Source organism: Aulonocara stuartgranti, assembly GCF_965226115.1.
Source record: "Aulonocara stuartgranti genome assembly, chromosome: 17".
NCBI classification, from domain to species: domain Eukaryota; kingdom Metazoa; phylum Chordata; class Actinopteri; order Cichliformes; family Cichlidae; genus Aulonocara; species Aulonocara stuartgranti.
Window position 1 is genome coordinate 28,335,462 of NC_138953.1, and position 19,104 is coordinate 28,354,565.

A 19,104-nucleotide genomic window follows, 5' to 3' on the forward strand; every position below is an offset into this window, starting at 1 on the left:
CCAAAGAGTTGTTGGGTCCTAATGTCAAATAGAGAGACTGTAACAGAGAGCAGAGTCAAAGGTGGAAACGGCAAACCACAGCACAAAGACAGAAGAATAAAGCAGGGACGTGCTTATTATGACAAAATTTTGATGGTTTAAGGGAGTTGGATTATTGACTTACTCTGTGTTAATCATTTGGCTTTACTGCATTATCCTTACTAATAACATTACTACACGAAGAATGCATGCTACACTGAGAATACATTTTACGAGCTTTGCAGATATTCATTTTGAAAAATCAAGGAACGTTTAAGGAAGGTAATGGTGACAGTTGTGCATGTGGATTAGAGGAAAGGCAAGTGGATGCGTGCCGGTGCATCTGCTTCAGCTGTGTGAAAATTGATGCAAATAGCCATATTCAGTGACCAGCTGGTGATATGATTTGTTGTTACTGAAGTCAACAGAGGCAGAAGAAGAAATTTCATCGCAGTATCCTGCTGGCAATGTGCCTAGTGCAGTTGAGGCTGTAATGTTGAATAGGTGTATGCCAATAGACTGACATACACCGTGGTCGAATTCCCACAGATTTTGCTGCCGTAACCGAGAGTGAATGACAGGTGGGCTGCTTTTTTTTTTTTCCTCCTCCCCCCACGAGCTAACCGCTCAAGTGTGTTACTCCCTGTGAGACAGAGTTTATTGCCCTTTTGGTGGGTGAAAAACATCCCTGTTTTCTTAACAGCAAGAGACGATGAAGCCTTACTTTTATGATCCCATCCAACAGTTGAGTCTTAGGTGTGTGTGTGTGTGTGTGTGTGTGTTTTTGTGTGTGTACTAAATCATGTCCACTGAGAGCAACAAACAGGGGACTGAGACATATGTGAGGTGGGGTATGCTGAGGTGTTTGTGCGCACACTAAACACAAATAAAGACATAAATACACACACGCGTGCACACATAGACACCAAAGAGAGGGGGGAAGAAGAAAAAAAAGAATGAAGCCACTGACCATTAATTTCACTGCTTGTTGAGATTTACGCCCTGGAGAGAAATCATCATCACAGGCACAGTATCACCAAGGAGACTGCACTCAGGATCAAACCTCATTCACTCACCCACACAAACACGTTTATACAGAAACGCACAAGAGCAGCCAAAGCCACGCGGTTCAGATGCCTTTATGTCATCTTTACTGGACTGCTTTGATATGTTTACCCTGAAATGTATTAACGAGCTCCGGCTCCCCGTTTAGCGCTGAAATATGCACAAGCTGCCAAGCAAATGTTCTGACCGCTGACCTCCTTTATAATCAATATTCTTGATCTTCTGAAAATGACGTTTGTACTACTTTGACACTTTTATTATCAAGCCAAAGAGAACACCACATGTATACTGTAGCATAGATGTGTTGTGAAGTGACTGCAGTGAGACGTCCTTCACTTCTTCTAATTTTCTTAGCCATTTAGGCATTCATTTAGATTCATGCTGTCATGTGTGGACCACACAACTAGAACACCAATGTGACTTTTCAGAACTGCATTTGTGTTTTTGCCCTCCATCTTTGTACGTTTCCACGCAAAAGAGTCCATGAAAGACCAGAAGAAGCCCATACACAAAGTGTTACTGAGAAAATCTCTGCTTTTATGCTGCATGGGAAGAAATGAGGACAAAGGAAGCTTTTCTTGCAAACCAGAAGACTGATACTCAATGCAACTAGCAGTGCATGGAGTTTATGGAGAGTATTCTGGGACTTCATCTTTTCAAGGGTGACAATGTGTGTATCTGAGCATAGACATTTTGGTGATCGTGGAGGGGTGGGAGCGGGGTTACAAAATGGTGCCCTGTACTGAACAAGAAAAAGAAGAAACTGAGGAGGGGGGAAGAAAACAAAACAACAACAACGGACAAGGGAGAGAGAATGAACTGAGCTCAACGGTGAGGGCAAAAAATCCAAATTATCTATGACACTCCAATTTGGCATGTCAGAGGACAGCAGCGTCGTATGTAAGAAGGAACGTAGGGAAAGAAGAAGAAGAAGAAAAGGAGTGTGAAAAAGAGGCAGACAGAGGGGAGGGATAAGAACACAGAGCAATGAAGCTGAAAGGAGAATTTACAATGTGATTGCAATAAATAAGAAGCCCCTATTGTGCCCCTATTGTGTACTTTAAAGAAGAGCTCAGAGTTCACTGTGTAGTAACTGTAGGCTCATGCATTTACTCTGATCTGGACTTCAAGATGACAAGCAGTGTGCTAATGTGAAAGACTTGCTGAGAAAATGTGCACCGCTGAGCACAGAATGGCAAAGGAAAGCAACGTCAAGAGGAAAGCACTGACAAGCTGCGTCGTGCAACAACGGGGCTGAAACACAGCTTTCACGTGGAGCCAAAATTATTCAGTCGCTGCAGCAAAATACAGCATGTGTTTAAGTGTGTGTGTGTGCGGTTGGGTCAGCAGTGATCTTTAAAGATCAAACTAATCAATAGCCAGTCTCTGTTTGCAGTCTATAGCTTAAGCCCCACTGCACTGTACAAAGTGGCGTCCAACCCACCCCTCCCCCCTCACTTGAGTTTTTAACATTTAGTAGGGGGTATTTGAAAAATTGTCAGACTTTGCTAAGAACTTAATCTAAGTGGAATAAAATGTAAATGCAGCTCCTGTATACTCAAAAAAAGAAAGGGGGGGGAATAAGCTCGCAAGCTGTTTTCATGGGGAAGTGGATTCAGGCACTAATGCCATCCAAAAGATTTAATGCAGCCCAAATAAACATCATCTCCAAGCATGCCTACTTAAAATGCAGCCCTTACTTTGAAGAAAAAAAATATCTAATGGCAGATCTGATGTGGCAGGGAAACAATGCCATATTTTTGCAAACATCTCTCTCTCCCCTTTAATTCGGATTTCAAATAAATCTGTTTAGCGTTCGGTCTAAAGAGGGAAAAGAGCAGTGACGTGTTCTGCAAAGCTGTGATGTCCAGTGTGTTTTTGCTCTCTTATCTTAGGGCTGAATTTGGCTCCCTGTAACAACTGAAACACAGATGCGTGACAGCATGTTTGTCTATGTGAAAGTGCTTGTGTAGGAGTGATTGTAGGAGTGAACCTGTGGCAGTCTAACTATGCCACCTCCACATAAAAACTGATCAAAGCATATGTCATCTCAGAAAACAGGCAAAAAGACCCAGTGGCAGTTTATTGAAGTCAGAAGACACACAAAAACTTAAGTTTGTAAGATCTTCTGCAGTGGGACCAGCCTAAGTGAACGTCAGCGGAAGGTGAAAAAAAATCAATGTAATTTTTAACATTTTGATGTTTAAGAAATAACATCTTTAATAAAATGATCAGCGTTCTGCTCTACCAGGTGTAACAATTGAGCTTAACATCCAGGCATCCATGAAAACGGAATTTATGACATTTAACGGAGTTAGAAGTTAGCAGGGAGTTAGCTCGCTAGCTTCTATCTAAATACAATATAGCATGTCCTGACTGCGGGGTTTTGGAAACAAATTAAAACGTACAGCTCTGTTATCACTTCCAACATAAATGAAGACAGAAAACTAAACAGCAGTGACGTTTGTAGGGTTACTGAAGTTGGGCTAGCTGGTATATAATGATGTGCTACGTGACTGCTAGCGACACAGGTATGTTAGCATAATATAAACAAGCTAACTTTTTTCCCACTCGATAAAAGTTAACGTGAGTTTTCTCGGTGGTCAGAAACAAATGTAATCGCATGGCAGGATGCTGTAAAAGGACCAAACTTCAGCCAGGAGAACAACTGAGATAATCCATCCACAATACGAGGTTAGTCATTCATATACTGCTGCATGGGCTGGGCTGTAGTCACATCAACAGTGATCACTGACTGTTTTAGGAGCTTTTTGAGATCAAATAGAAGAAAATACATAACATTAAACATGTTAACAACACAAAAGCCATATTAAACGCAGACTATTTAGACCCGGAAGTAGGATTCGTCGCGTCATCACTGAACAACCAGATTGTCAGCACTGCAGATACCTTGAACAGTGATTCTTTTTTCAGGGACTTCTAAAGCACTTCAGATCAAAGATGTTTTCGAGAGCAGGTGAATCGAGGGCAATGTGGCCCGAAGCTGTACGTGACCTCGACAGCCCGGCTGATATGAGAGTTCCTGCCCGACGGGGGAGCCAATAATTAGCGAGGGAGTTATATTTCTCTTTCCCCTTCGCCACTAACTCCAGCTAATTAAACATGACCGGACACATCAAAGGCGTATATGTGCAGACAGGCTTGTGTTTGTCCATCAATTATAGTTTTGTTGTTATCGCAACAAAAACAACTTCAAACCAAGTTTGTGCTCGAAGAGTGTAAACATCAGAGCCTGGTGAGCCCAGGAAAGGGAAAAAAACTGAAAAATCACAGAGTGGTAATGTGCAAATTTGAGAAGAAAAAAAAAAGAGGATGTGGTTCAGCCCATGGGAAGAATATACAGAGTGAGAAGAGGAAAATGATTAAAGTAAAGATTAAAACAGAAATGGGAGGCACAGAAAGGTTAGGGTTTTTGTTGGGGAGAGGAGAAATAGAGGAGGCTCAGGGTAGAGGAGATTTGGCAACTATTCACCATCCTACTCTGTTGGCAGCAGAGGCACAAACTGTTTGCTCACAGCAGTACATGCATCTATTAGTATTGTTCCAGGAGATAATAACTGTGTGTGTGATTGTGTGTGTTCTATGTGTTCCTGGATGTCAATTCTCAGCCAAAAGTGGCTAACAAGTTGTGATGAGGTGACAAATTAACAATATGGAGTGGCAGTATAACATGTATGTGGAAATAAGCGTTTGTCTGTGGGTGTGTCAGGCTAATAAATGAAGGAGTCTCTGTAGATGTGCCTGCTTTTCTCAATTGTTCCTCTGAGCTACTTAGCATGTGTAGTGCATCGTCACACTTTGGGTAAAAGCTGTTTACTGTTAGCTTTTCTCTACTAATGACCGCCTGCATGCGGGGTTACTTACACCCTCGGTAAACTGCATGACTCTGTGTGGACATCAGTCATACTCTGTGCTGCCGCCCACCACCATCACCACAACCACCACCGCCGCAGGTAAATTCAAAACCTGTGGGGAACTCGGCATTGAAATTTGGGCACGACAACACCACTAAAGGATCGCACATCAGATTGTTAGCAAACGCTAAACGCTCACTGCATTTGACATTTTGTCTAATTGAGATCAAACTGTATGCTATGTTTGTAACTATAAACTACCCCTATAGTCCATGTTATCACAGCCGTAGTCATGTCAAAGCAAGCATGCAATCTGCCCGTTCCAAACAGGCATTATTTGAGGGGCCACTGTAATAGTGGTGCTAAATGTCAGCAGTGTAGAAACACCAGAGGCCACTGCGCTAACAAGACCACAGCTCCCTAACAACTACAGCCTTCATTAGTCTCAGATGCAGAACTACCAAAGGCTAACAAAACATTACATAGTAGGAGAATGCTAAACCTATTTCAATCTAGTTTTTTTTTTTCGTTTGTTTGTTTTTCTGGAGTATGAACAGGGAACCCAGCTGTTGATAATGTACAATGAAAGAAACCTTTTGGGAAAACACACTGAGAACTGAAAATCAGTAGAACAGAAGATAACCTGGGAGAGGCGGGACTTCATCAGGGAATAAGAGGAATATAAGCACTCCATGTCTTCCTAATTCAATTTCTGACTCCCAACCTCTGTCTAACTGTACATCTGGTATACATCCGGCCACCACTAAGATTAATAAAATGACTTAATGAATGTCACAAAAAGATAAATTACCATAGGCTTTGGAAGCAGTACAAGCATCAGCAAATGCTCTCTCTTTAAGGGAAATTCTGCTGGAAAAGGGAGCATTTTAAGAAACTGCAGCCTTTCTGGGAACTTACTCTGCATACACCCCTGCACATTCAGAGAGAGAGAGATTCAGCCAGAAAAGGGGTTTAAAGAAACTACATTTCTATAGTTGGCCTCAATCGAAGTATGCTTATACACACAGCCTCCTGCCTGTCGCCCACTTCTACCATTAGCTTTATCTGGCTGAATTTAAAGCTGAGAGCCCAATCTCCGTTCGGATTTTGAATAGATTTTGCAAGGCTTGTTCTTCCCTTTATGCCCCCGACTGTCCTCTGGGAAACATAGAAAAAGAGGGAAAGGGAGGGGGAGGGAAGAGATGCTGATCGCTGACACAGCCACTGAGATAGCCTCTCTGTTGTTGGTAAGGGATATAAAGAAATGGAATGAGAGGAGAGGTAGATGCAAGGCGATGCTGAGATGGGGATAAAGGTGCAGGTGTGCCGACATTATGCTGGGGTAAGCTGGTGAAGGATTACTTCTTCAAGTCTCTCCTCTTTATGGCCTTTATTTGCCGTTTACTTATTCAGATCATTTGGAGCTACCTTCCTTCTCATGCCAGGGTACACAGACACACGCACAGATAAATGGTAGCTTTGTGAAGGCAGAGGAAAAGGCCAGAGGGAAAAGAAAAGAGGAAACGGTTGGTCGAGATACGTATGACCTCAATGAAGCAGGAGACAGGTGTTTAGAAACTTTTTAAAGGAAGCAAGCAACATACAACTGGCATGAACCGCTGACACAAAAATACTAATGGCGTGTGGAAGGTTACAAGCGGATTGTATGTGTGTGTGAATGTCAGTAAGTGCTCAGCTCTTCCAGTTTCGAAGTCTCACAAGGACTGAATGTCTCTTTTTATAATGGCTGCTGATTTCTGCGCCTGTACGTCCTTGTGGTTAAACCTAAAGCCAGGATGATGTCGATGTGTAGCAACTGCTGTGTTGTCAAGGGAACCATTAGCACAGAGACCAGAGTCGCACGCACACAAAAACTGCATTGATCTTGGTGATTTATGGGCATTTTCTACGCAAATGATTCCTTGTCAAAACCCCTACACATGGCATGGATTGCAAAACGCTGCAAGAGTTGATACATGCACTACTAGTCTATATATTTGATGTATGTATGGCGGAGAAACAAAGATAAATACGCATCCGTCTCTCAACCTGTTAATATGTTATGAATCAACAGAATAGGATCAATCTGACCATCAATAAACCATAGGCACCCGAAGCCATTTCCTCAGGCAGGCTCATCTGTGATTCATCTGACACACGGTGAAGGACACGGAGTATAAACCATTTTTAGAACTGTACACTATCAAGAGCAAACTGCAGCACAGAAAACTGCAAGACGACCCAAACAAATTATAGTATTATTCCAGGTGCAAATGTCAATAAGACATTTATTTCAGGAGTGCTTCAGAAGGAAATGGCTTCAGAATTCTCCCAACTGTGAGCATAATATATTTGCTGATAAGAAATGTGACACTATTAATTTTGCCTCCGATGCCAACTGCGTGTCATTTTTGCTACAGTGTCAACCAATGTTCGCGTTTAGGTAAGCGCCTAGCAACCCAGCAGCTCAGAAGGCAATGCAGCATGAGGATTTGGGCGTTTGTGTGTGTTCAAAGTGAGCGAATGAAACTAGCAGCATTAAAACAAAACCCTATTAACCTTCTTAAAATGACCCAGAGATGCCACGCCTATCACTTCACCTTACAAATATCATCTCAGGATCATGTTTAAGTTTCGCACTTTTGTCTATTGCTTTGATTACCAGCATCCAAGAAAGATCAAAAGGTATTCATATATTTCATCAGCTCTGTTCTGAGTTTTAAACAGCAAGCCCTATTTTTGAATTTCAATCAGTCAGTCTGCTCTTATTATCATTTTCTTTATTTGCCATATCTGAATATCCCTGACAGCGCTGCATAGACAGGTGGGATATAATAACAAATTCAAACAAGCTGGAAGGCGGAATAAATGAAGCCAAACAATAAGACGAGTAGTGACGTGTTTATTGACACAGCCGCTGGCTATCTGGCTGGCTGCCTCGGGTATTCACAGCCAGACCAAAATCCAATATGTAGTTTGGCTATTTTCCTTTTAAGTGAGATGGACCAGTACAAGTAGAGAAAGGGCAAATAAAGACACGACAAAGACAACCGAAGCCTCCCCCTTCCTTTTCCTGCTGCTTCTATTCCTTATGAAACACATCCAGTCTTCTGTCCTTAGGTTCAGTAATAATTCAAGGAATGTGTCTATGAATGTGAGCACTCACACTGATACTCCATTGTCCTATACCTTCATTTTGCCCAACTCTATGTTTAAAAATCCAGAAGCAGCAAAATGTAGTGTGGGAATAAAAAGAAGTGGAGTGTAGAGAAAGACAATAAGAGAGTGCATTATACCATTGCCCTCACTGACGTGGAAGAGCACTGCAGTGCCCTTCATGTAGGGGATAGGCTAAACGGATTCAGTGGGTCCCTGTGTGCACCGTGTTGCAGTCTTAGCACAGTTTGCACGTTATACTTATCAGGGTGGACGATGAAGTTGCAATTTCATCACACTGACTCGCACACACACACTAAACACAAGGTCGCCCTTGTAAACGAGTTGTGACCATAAAGCAGAGAGAAGGTTTCTACCTCTCTCTCCATCTCCATTCAAGCCCATTTATCTCCCCGTCTGCGATGGCGCGAATGCACCGTAATTCACTACTTTCAGGGAACAAAGAGGCAGAGCGGTACTTAAATTCCAAACTGCTGCAAAAGTAAAAGCTGGACTCCGCCTGTGACACCAATTAGTCCAATATAATGCAGACAAGCTTTTGTGGGCAACAAAATTTATGGTCAGAAGTTAACTAAAACCAAGAATAATAGCATTATGCTCATAATGTGGGATTCAAGCTTGACTTTTCCTCTTTTTTTTTTTTTTTGGAATTGCAAACTTGCATGGTTTGCAGAGGTCATGCAGCTAGAGCTATTGGTTTGTTTGTTTGTTTTTTCAAGTAAGAAACTTATCTGCTATCAGAACCGAAACAAAATAATCGCACTGAGATCGGATTGGTTTTAAATATCTATGTCAAATTTAAATACAACATTAACACTTTGTGCTTCCTTTCAGATTTATTTTACTGTCATCTCTTAAATGAAAACCATTAAAAACGCCATATGGGTCGTTCGCTACGCTTTGCTAATAAAACACACTCGTGTGCAACCGCTTTTGGCAACAAGCTACCATATGATAGGAGAAGCATTAAATATTTCTTGTATGGATATAGTCCAAACTGGTCATGCTGCTAGGCTAGTGCCAGAGTTATGAATGGATGGGGACAGATCCTGTCTGTGGTTATGAAGCAGCAGTAATCTGGATATGGGGCTGCCTTCTGCAATCATGGTTTGTTTAACTACAGTATGTGATGGGGAAAAAGGACCTGAGGGCCAGTTCACCGTCCCCACCGTCTGTCTCGCTGACCAGGAAACCACACCATGAATTATTCATCGTGTATACTTCTTCTCCATCTCTCACGCTCACACGCGCACACGCAGCACGAGTATGCCGAAGTATGACAAAGAAACTCGAGTCAAAAATAGATAGCAAAGGCAAGGCCAATATAAACAACAGAACAGTTGTGGGGGGGCAGTTGTGTGTGAGAGAGCACAAGAGAGGAGCAGACATGGTCAAAGGCTGTGAGATCCAGCACTTGTGTAATCGACCTCTCGCCAAAATAATTCAAGCTTGATCGGAAATCAATGTGAGAGCATGGAAGACGTGAAGAAATTCGATGGTGTCCTGCGGCGCTGTGTGGCAAAATAGGACATATAAAAAAGGGGTCAGATCCACGAAGGGGTTGTATGTGTGAGGAATGCTAAATTAAGTGGTCACAGTTGCAATGATCACAGATGTACAGGGACAAATAGAAAAGGCACACTAAGAAACACTTCAATAAACCAATTGCCACAGTGTGCCTTTATACGCTAGCAGAAGGCAAAAATCCTCTTGATATTACAAAGGCATTGGGTTTATTAGCATTTAATCAAAATGCTCACCAAGAACAGTTATTAAAGCAGAGAGATCTGCACAGGCAGGCATTAGCAAGGCATCTGTGCTGCCACGCTGGCACAGTGACTCATCAACGCTCCACAACACAACCTCCTGCAGGTCTGAAGGCAGCCTTTGCCAACCCCCACCCATGGCAGCCTGATGCACACAGTGCTCGTGTCACAAGGTGGAAAATGCGGGTGGGGGGTTTGGGGGACCTCTTTTAGGCACGAGGGGGCCACGTTTAGGACCGCATGCGACACCACGTGAAACCAAGGGAATGAACCCCTACACAGAAACTGAAGTAAGTGCTCTGTGTGTGTGTGTCTGTGTGTGTGTGAGCACTTTGGATGTTAAAGAGCTGGTTCATTTTTCAAATTTCTTTTGCTAAAATTACTGATATCTTCCTATGTTTTCAGCTATTTTTTATTGTCAAATACAGCTCAAGTACAAGATGAAAATAAGGCTTCTCTTAAACTGCAAAGTATCTAGTAATTCAAGCTCAGAAGAAAGAAGATGTGCAATCACTTGGAATAATGATGTGTAGCTTTTACTGTGTGTTATTTCAGGTTTAGTCAAACAGAAGGCAATTCATCCGAGTGAATAAAACTGTAGTATTTGAATGCTGTATCTATTGTGGATGGTTACTGAAACTATGGTAGGTACTTTGGTTTCCCAAGAAGTCGCCAGGGAGGATGGCACAGACGTTATGTGGGACGCCCTGCCTGGCACAACCCTCGCTTTTCTCCAGGCTTTGGCTCTGGCAATACACATGGTTGTGACCACTGATATTGGGTGTGTGTTTCCTTATTCACCTCAGGTTAATCTAGAGTATGATTTTTTTTTTTTTTTGGCAGAGAGGTTACACACTACGATAGGGACCTTTTTTATGTCAATGTGCATGTTTTTCTCAACTTGATATATGTGAGAAAAGGCTATTAAAATGTATGCAAAACAGAGGTAAGTGTTATTGAGTAGGCAGTCAGCGGTATACACTAGATGAGAACACCCAGACTGAATGAGGTCAATAGAAGTGACAGTATACGTAGGCAGAAGAGAGCATCACATATTACTGTCCACTTAGCCTGCTCTTATCCCTGCTCAAACACGCCATCCCTGCACCCCCCTCCCGTCTTATTCTTGCCTCCTCTCCCACCTGGTGAGGCAGTTATGCAACACCAACAGTTCCAATCAGGGATCCTTTCTGTGTTGATTACTCCAAACACACTGAAAGATAAAATAAAAAGAAGAAGAAAAAAAGAACACAAGTAGATGCGTTTTAACAGAAACAAATGGTTCAATCCTCAGAGCCTAAGAGCTAGTAGCCTTAAAATACAATGCATCATCTAATGTATCAAGCAGATGATCACACGGCAGCCATCTCACTGGAATGATCACTGGGCCTGCAGCATTTTAATGAGCCACCGAGATGGTTCAAATATTATTTCACTAACTAATATCTTGTTTATTAACACTACAACTCTAAATATATCCCAAGACTAGCTGAGTCATCCCAGAAAACCAACGTCAATGCAGTAAAATTCTTCCGTTCCCCTGCCTCCTGGTTAGGTTGAGCTTTTGAAGATGCCACGCAAAAACAACAAAGAAAAATCAGCGACTCGTGAATTGACTTTTTTCCCTTTTTTTTGTCAATGGAAGGTGGGAGGTGAGACAAATTAAATGGAAGACATCAGAAAAGAAAAAGGAAATGTCTGGGGAGTGCTGTTTACCGATGCATTTTTTTTTTTTGCCCAGAATTCTATGCTGCTGTTTTGGTCCCACGCTGGGAACGGGAGCAGTGTCTGTCAGAGATTAACACTACACAGAGTATGAGGAAGGGAGAGGGATAAAGGAAGACAGAGCTGATAAACACAAAAGTCTTCTTTTTATTTTTTATTTTTTAAACAAGGGGAATCAGAAAGCGCAAGAAATCTTTTTCTTTTTTTTAAAGAAAACAACTGAGAGACACAGAGGCAAATCTGTGACGATGGTGGCAGCGGTAGTTGTAGTGGTGAGGGGGTAAATAGACTAAGATGGAAGCCAAGGCCTCTCCCCTCACTGGGTGCCACATTAATTATGCATGTCTGTATCAAGAGAAATTAAAACATAGCCGTGTAGCAGTTTAAAGATAAATTGAGGAAAGGAGGGGGTAGAGGGAAATGGGCGTTAAGCAGAGAAAAAGCTGGGAGCAAATGTCAGGCAAAGATTTCAAACTGGACGCTGAAGACAAGAAAGGATTTATTTTATTTCTTGAAAGGGGACCAGAAGAGTGGTACAACAGAAAAAAAGAGACAGAGAGCACTGCGTGCTCATTCCAGCAACCAAACTCAATTTCAAGGCCACAAAGAGAAAGAAATAGCTAATTAGAGCAAAAAGCGGAGGTGTCGGAGTGAGAGAACGTAGTGGCCACTGAGTCAACATATCGTTAGCTCAACAAAGCCCTAGAAAACTAAAATTGGCTGTCGAGCAGCGTAAGCAGGAAAAATATTTTATGAATGCAAATGACTGCGCCACCGAGACCCAAAATCAAATGGTATTCACGTGAGGCCACCTTAGGAGGAGCCTCAAAAGCCGCTGCAATCAGATGCTATTCAGAGATGAACCAACAGCAGAATCTCATGCTAATGAAATCAAATGATCCACATTCACGTTGGAGTGAGACACACCTTAATAACCAGTTTCATTTAGACTTGCTGCGATCTGCAGGGATGGGAAAGATGGAGAAAAAGATGGATTCAAGGGCAAGGACCAGTTCTTCGTTCTGTCTATCATCGGTTTAATTCTGTAGCTACTCACTTGCCTCAATAAAGCGACTCCATTTCCTGTCACCTCTTCATTCCAGCTTTCTCTCACATGTGTTCTCTAACAGCTAGATGTGCACTTGAGCCAATTTGTTCACCGAAATGTAACGATTTTTTTCCCCTCAAGGTATTCAAGAGACATCATGAGACTGCGTCATTAAAATACTTTTCTACTCAGTGATTCATCATCTACTAACTTTCTTTCTAATAAGTGACAGCTTTCGTATGTGTGAATGCTTAACTCTATTGTTAGCTAATTGAATGTGTCCCTCTCAAGAGTTTGACTGGGTTTGTGTTCATATTAGCCCAAACAGGAGGTCGGTGCAGCCAGCCAAACAGCCGGCCCCCACACTGGGCTCGAGACTCATTATATGGCTCGGTCTTTCCTGCTAACTCCCACCTACCTGTGAAAAACTTGCTGACACCACCAATGACTGGCAAGGGAGAAAATGTGTGTCAGAGTGTGTGCACGAGCTTGTATGTATGGATGGATGAGGTTATGTACATGATGGCAAATCCTCAAAGTCAATTTTTCTTCCCCAACCAAAATAAGCATTTCATGTCTTAAAACAGCTTTGATAGGCAGCTGACTTTGGCATCATTTGGGCATACAAATGTCCACGGTGTCAATGAACCAGATGCGCGCGCACACACACACACACACACACGGTTGGACAGAGAGTGCAGGAAAGCACCAAAACAGCACACCTGCACTGCAGCTTGATGGTAAAAATGTTCAGATGTGGGGAGTTTAAAAAAAAAAAAAAAGGGGGGGGGGGGGGGGGGCATATGGATATGTGAACGAGGTTAAAAACTCTATTTTCATTCCAGGGGGACTTTAATTTAATCTGTAAAGAAAACGTAATCTCCGAAGACAGTGTGCCTCTTGTAGATTTAATCATACATGCATCTGTAAAAACAATAAAAATTCAGATCATATACTTGCTCCTCGACTTCTGTGCTTCTGTTACCAAATTCCCCAGTTGTTTGCATCACTTTTTCAACAGTCCAGGCATTCTGAAAAATCTAGGTTTCTCAAACGCATACAAACACACACACGGGTCCACCTGTGACGGTGGCTACTGGCTCCATTTTCATTACAATTAAACATCTGAGGACAGTGGCGTTAGCCACCCGACGCAAAAAAAAAAAAACCCTTTAAGACTGAGATAAGAATAGAGAGGAGTAGTTTTAAAAAAAAAAGAGAGAGAGGAGAGACTGTGTGTGTGTGTGTGTGTGTGTGTGTGTGTGTGTGTGTGTGTGTGTGTGTGTGTGTGTGTGTGTGTCCTGGATAAGTGGTGGCAGGATTATAGCTAGTTCCATCATGGCTTTGGTCCGTTCACTGCCTCCTATAAAAACCTATTAGCATGTGAATGAAGAGGCACACAGTGGATGGAGTTTTCTAAAGCCCAGGAGCACTGATCCACTATCAGGTGAGTTTTCCGTAAACTGGAATAAGCACTGGAGGATGGTGTGTGTGTAGGTGCTTTTGAGGGTAGTGGATTGGGATTGTGTCCACTTCTGTCAAAATTCTTGTTGAGATTTGCCAACACTTTAATGCACCTGTAATAAAGCTCATTTGGGAGTAAACAATTTAATCAGCTTATTAAAGCTAGTGGCCCTATCTATGGACAAACTGCCTTCATATTAGGTTTGACAGAAGGAAGGAAAAACTTGGATTTTTCGATAGCAGAATTCAGCTAAAAGAGCTGCTCTCCCATCTGCTGTTTAAAGCACAACACACATTCTTCTCACATCTCTGAACCAAAATGATCTTATGTTCAAAGTAAAGTAAAACTAAAGTGTGAGTGTGAAACTAAAATGCTGCAAAGTGGATACTGAAACTCAGACTGTGAATAAGAGAGCGAAACAGAGGAAGTTAAGCGCCAGAACAGCAGAATATCAAAAGTGCCCAACATGGAGCTGGGCTTTGAAACAATAAGAACTGGGGCCAAAATGTTCCACTTCATTGCTTACCTCCCTTTGCAGCACCAGCTCTTTGGTGAACAGCATGGCCTCGTCACTAAAGGGTTCAGCCACCTGCACGCCTCCGGGCGTATTCCGGGAACTGCGTGGACATTCAATACCTGGCCAAAGACAAAACAGTTGCAGGAGTTAAAGGTGAGCACAGCTGCTACTCAAAAGAACAGCAAGATGCCATAAATTGGTTTAACATTATTTGGTTCGCAGAGCCAGAACAATAAAATAAAATTTTTTTAAAAAGGCATGACTGAGTCAAATTATCATTTGGAGGAAAAAAGAAGGAAAAACCCATCAAATTACATCCACATTTTCCAGCCGCTCCTGACAGCTTAGACCACATTAAGCACGTTCCTCGTCCCTCTTAAAAAGGTCAAAAATTGTTTGGCTGCTCAATTGTACAAATGCACGTCAGAGGAAAAACAGAGATTAACCAGCGGCACTATGATCTGCGCTAAATGGATAATTGGTTGTCAGAGGTCATACCTGAGTGCATGAAGCACTTCTGTAGAAAAACATTTACACTAATAAATTTTTGTCTTTGGATCCTATGACATGAACTTTACTATATTTCCAAAGGCTTCTTTGTTGTTGTTTTTTTAAATAGAAGAGAGAAGGGAACGAATAAGCCTGAGAGCAGAGGTGAAGGGAAAGAGCAGGTATAAAGGTGCTTGTACTGTAGAATATCTACATCAACCAGTATGAAACTAAAAAGATATGTATGCATGCAACAGAGAATTTATGTATTTAAAGGTGCCCCAGAAACGGCCTTCAGTTCATGAGTATGCGAGGATCTTAAAAAAATTTTTAAAAAAAAGGCTCGGTTCACATACTGAATTATACATGTATAACCTGTACTGGAGAAGATATGTTTCATTGACTGAGACGCCTCCTCCTCCTTTTATTCCCTTTCATACATGATGATGTGAACGCTCATGGAATCTCTTTCAGATGAAGATTCAAATGGAAACGGTGAATATAAAAACACAACAGCTTTATTTATTTATTTTCGTATTCGTTTGCATCCAGTTTTCTCCAAATACTTCAATTAATAAGCAATTAGTGTCACTTAACCACTAAAACAAGCAGGTTGGTGCTCTATTGTTTTATGCAGAGTAGCCTAATGATAGATTCGGTTGGGAGTTCAACCTTCGAGCGCTGTGCTAATAAAGCAACAGCTCTCTCCTACGGTCTTTTCTTCCCTCTTTGACTCAAGGTTTAATTTAATGAGCTTCACTCGAGTGACAGATATACTGCCTCAGGATGGACTCACAAATACATGACAGAAGAGTAAAATCAGATGTGCTAGGGAATCCTGGTGACTTAGTGCTCAGCGTTGGCCATCTCCCTCTAATACTATCCTGGGATTTGAATCTCACTCCTCGTCCTCGTAAGTATTATTTATGGTCTCCTTGTGTTCCCTTGGAGAACTTCTGAATGATGATGTATTTCTATAAGAGGCATTTGAGATTCGCAGAGGTATATGCTGCTGAGATTGTGTGCAAAACTGAAGGGGGGGAAAGTGTGTATGGAACAGAAAAGCTCATGTGTGTTAGATTAAGGGAGGAATTGCATACGGTGAATAAAGCCTTCAAATTTAAAGATTTATTATATCCATTTTTTTATAAATGTTTTCAAATTCATATATACAAAAATGCATTATTTCAGAGACTATTTGTTTTTAAATATGCAATCAGCAGCTACTTTATTAGGTATACCTGCTTAAAAGCTAGTTAATATAAATATGTAGTTAACGTATTTCTTGATGCAGACACGGTCAAGAAAGGGGATTTAAGTGACTTTGAACGTGACATGGTTGTTGGTGCCAGATTAGCTTGTATGAGTATTTCAACGGATAGCTTTGAGCTTATACGAAAACAAAAGTAAGTGCAATAACTACTTGTTACAGCCAAGGTAGGCAGAAGACCAGCTTGTTGCAGCAGCAGCAGAAGACCACTCCTGAATAAGAACAGTCTCACCAAGATTGGAAAAATGTTGGCTTGTCTGGTAAGTCTTAATTTCTGCTGCAGTATTCAGATGGTCAGAATTAAGCATAAACAACATGAACGTATGAATCCATCTAGTGTTGTATCAGTTCCCACTGAGGGTGGTGGTGTAAAGGTCTGCATGAGTATTGTTGCTGATAATGTCCATCCCTTTAAGACCACAACACACCCTGAACATAGCACGTCACAAAGCTCACATTATCCAACCTGGTAGAAAGTTCTATCTAATAAAGTGGTCAGTGAGTTTATATTTTTCCTACCTCTACCACTTAAAGGTGGCGGTAACACATAGAGAAGCTGTTTTTGGACTACTGTTTAACAATAAAAAAAAGAAGAATGTGTTTCTCTGCTAACTACCAGACCCCAGACCAATAAAACGTGTGGGCCACAGCGAGAGCCATTTAACAGCTTTTAAAATGAACAAAATTACATCCAGCGTGAACTCCACCAGCTTAAGATAGCATGCTGCAAGTCTATCGCAACTATGGCCAATTATATTAGAGGGGTGTTAAGTCTTCAAAGAATAATGATGTTACTTGAAATGCCCATCCCTAGTTTACAGGGTCATTAATCTAAGACACTATGAACCTATAAAGTGTGTAAACACTGGCTACTGCAGTTTATAAGGTTATTTTATTTATTTGTCCTTTCTAAGAAGTCATTATAAACTTTCTAACTGCCAAAAGATTAACATTACTGTTCATGTATAGAAGTAGAAAAAGACTGGACTGAAGGACCAACTGACTTTTTTTTAATCTCATCTTTTTGTTTAGTACTTTCTGTTCCCTGTGTGACCATGTCCCATTTATGAGAACAAGAACAGAAGACATCAGCGCATTCACACTGGCAGGGAAGGGAAAATGGCCCAGGAAAGGCAAAAATGAGGCCACAGGACAGTCAGCACCCAAGGGTTACGAAGAACTGTTGAGTCAACCTTCTGCAAGACTTAAAGTGTCCAACAGCTAGCTTTAAAGCCAAACAGACACGTGAGAATTTCTCTTTTACAGTGAAGTTTGCATCGTTTCACTGCAGCTCAAATATCATGTTCCTGAGTAATTCAAGGTCATGATGTTTAAATTACAATATACTTGACTGTCAGACAGTTTAAAGCTATGAAATGCCAAAGACTAACAATAAATATATTTAAAATTAAGAAACATCTGGGTTTTTTTTTTTAATTATAGCATACAATAGTTCAGTAGTATCATAGTTGTTGTGCATATTCTCCAAAGTATTTGTCTATTTTCAAACATTAACAAGAACATAAAGAAAATAAAGCCTCCAGTAAAACAGAGAGAAGGAGTAGGAGGAGGAGACACTGATGGCCAAGATCATTTGAAAGTATTTATAGAAGTGGACCAGGACAGGACTTCCACAAGGGACACTGTAGCTACAACACTGCCTGAACAAAGACAGGAGGAGAGGTAAGGGATGCCGAGGGGGGGGTGAAGAAAAAGACAAGAGGAAAGGTTGTTAACAGCTTGCAAATACTGCAAGCCGTTAGCAAAAATTGGTATATGAAATAATTGGAGAGGGAGAGATATTTGAGTTTCTGCTCGAATTGGCCGAAGCTATGATAAGGGCTGGAAATGTAGGGTTTTACCCCCACCCCCCTAGCATAATCCACAGAAAAGACGAAACATTAATGTAACAGACAAAGAAGTCTGGTTTAATTGTATAAGTACACAAAGTACAAGGAATTTCCAGGCATGCAGGGAAGACGATTTCAAACCAACTAAAGAGCTTAAAAAACATTAATACTCAAAGAAAAGCAAACCTCTAACAAGTAGCTAGAATTTCTTAAACACTAATCATGCATCCTGAATGAGAAGTCCCCCTAATCGAGTCAGACGTATCTGCAAACAAATACACACTGCATTGTCCCCTCAAATGACCTAACTGCACTCAATATCCTGCGACTTACTCACACATACTGTAGTCTCCTCCCTGCAGCATTTAGACCGAACCAGGGAGTCACTTAGCATAGCCAATTTTAACCTGCGCCACGATACATAACTCACGCCTGACACCCCGATAAACATCTAGGTCAAACTGCAGGATATCCATCTTATCTCCGAGACAAACAAGACATACACTGATCGTCCTGACATCACACTATATACGAAAGCAAAAAAAAAAAACAACAACACACACACACACACACACACACACACAGATTCTGCTGTACAGCTGCTCCTCATTATTGCCTGCAGTGCCTGCCTACTTGTCAATCCACCATCAATCATTAGATTTGATGTGTAAGACACGGGCATTGGATTTTGCATTTTTAAATGTCTCAGCCAGACTTTAGAGACAGATCTGGAAGGACTGTTAGTAATGAATGACTGGTTCATTTTGGAACAAATTAACGCACAATCGAATGAGCAGATTAAAGAATTAATTTGTCGTTTCCAAATGCTGCAACTCGAC

The 19,104-nt window shown here is 41.5% G+C and overlaps 1 protein-coding gene across 1 annotated transcript in view; it reads right to left on the minus strand.

Annotated features, from left to right (window-relative positions):
- snd1 (staphylococcal nuclease and tudor domain containing 1) overlaps positions 1–19,104 on the minus strand; it is a 174,855-nt gene that overhangs the window by 99,653 nt on the left and 56,098 nt on the right. The window contains exon 16 of the mRNA XM_082510494.1: positions 14,666–14,775. Within this exon, the coding sequence (XP_082366620.1) occupies positions 14,666–14,775 (110 nt within the window). The remainder of the gene's footprint in view (positions 1–14,665; positions 14,776–19,104) is intronic.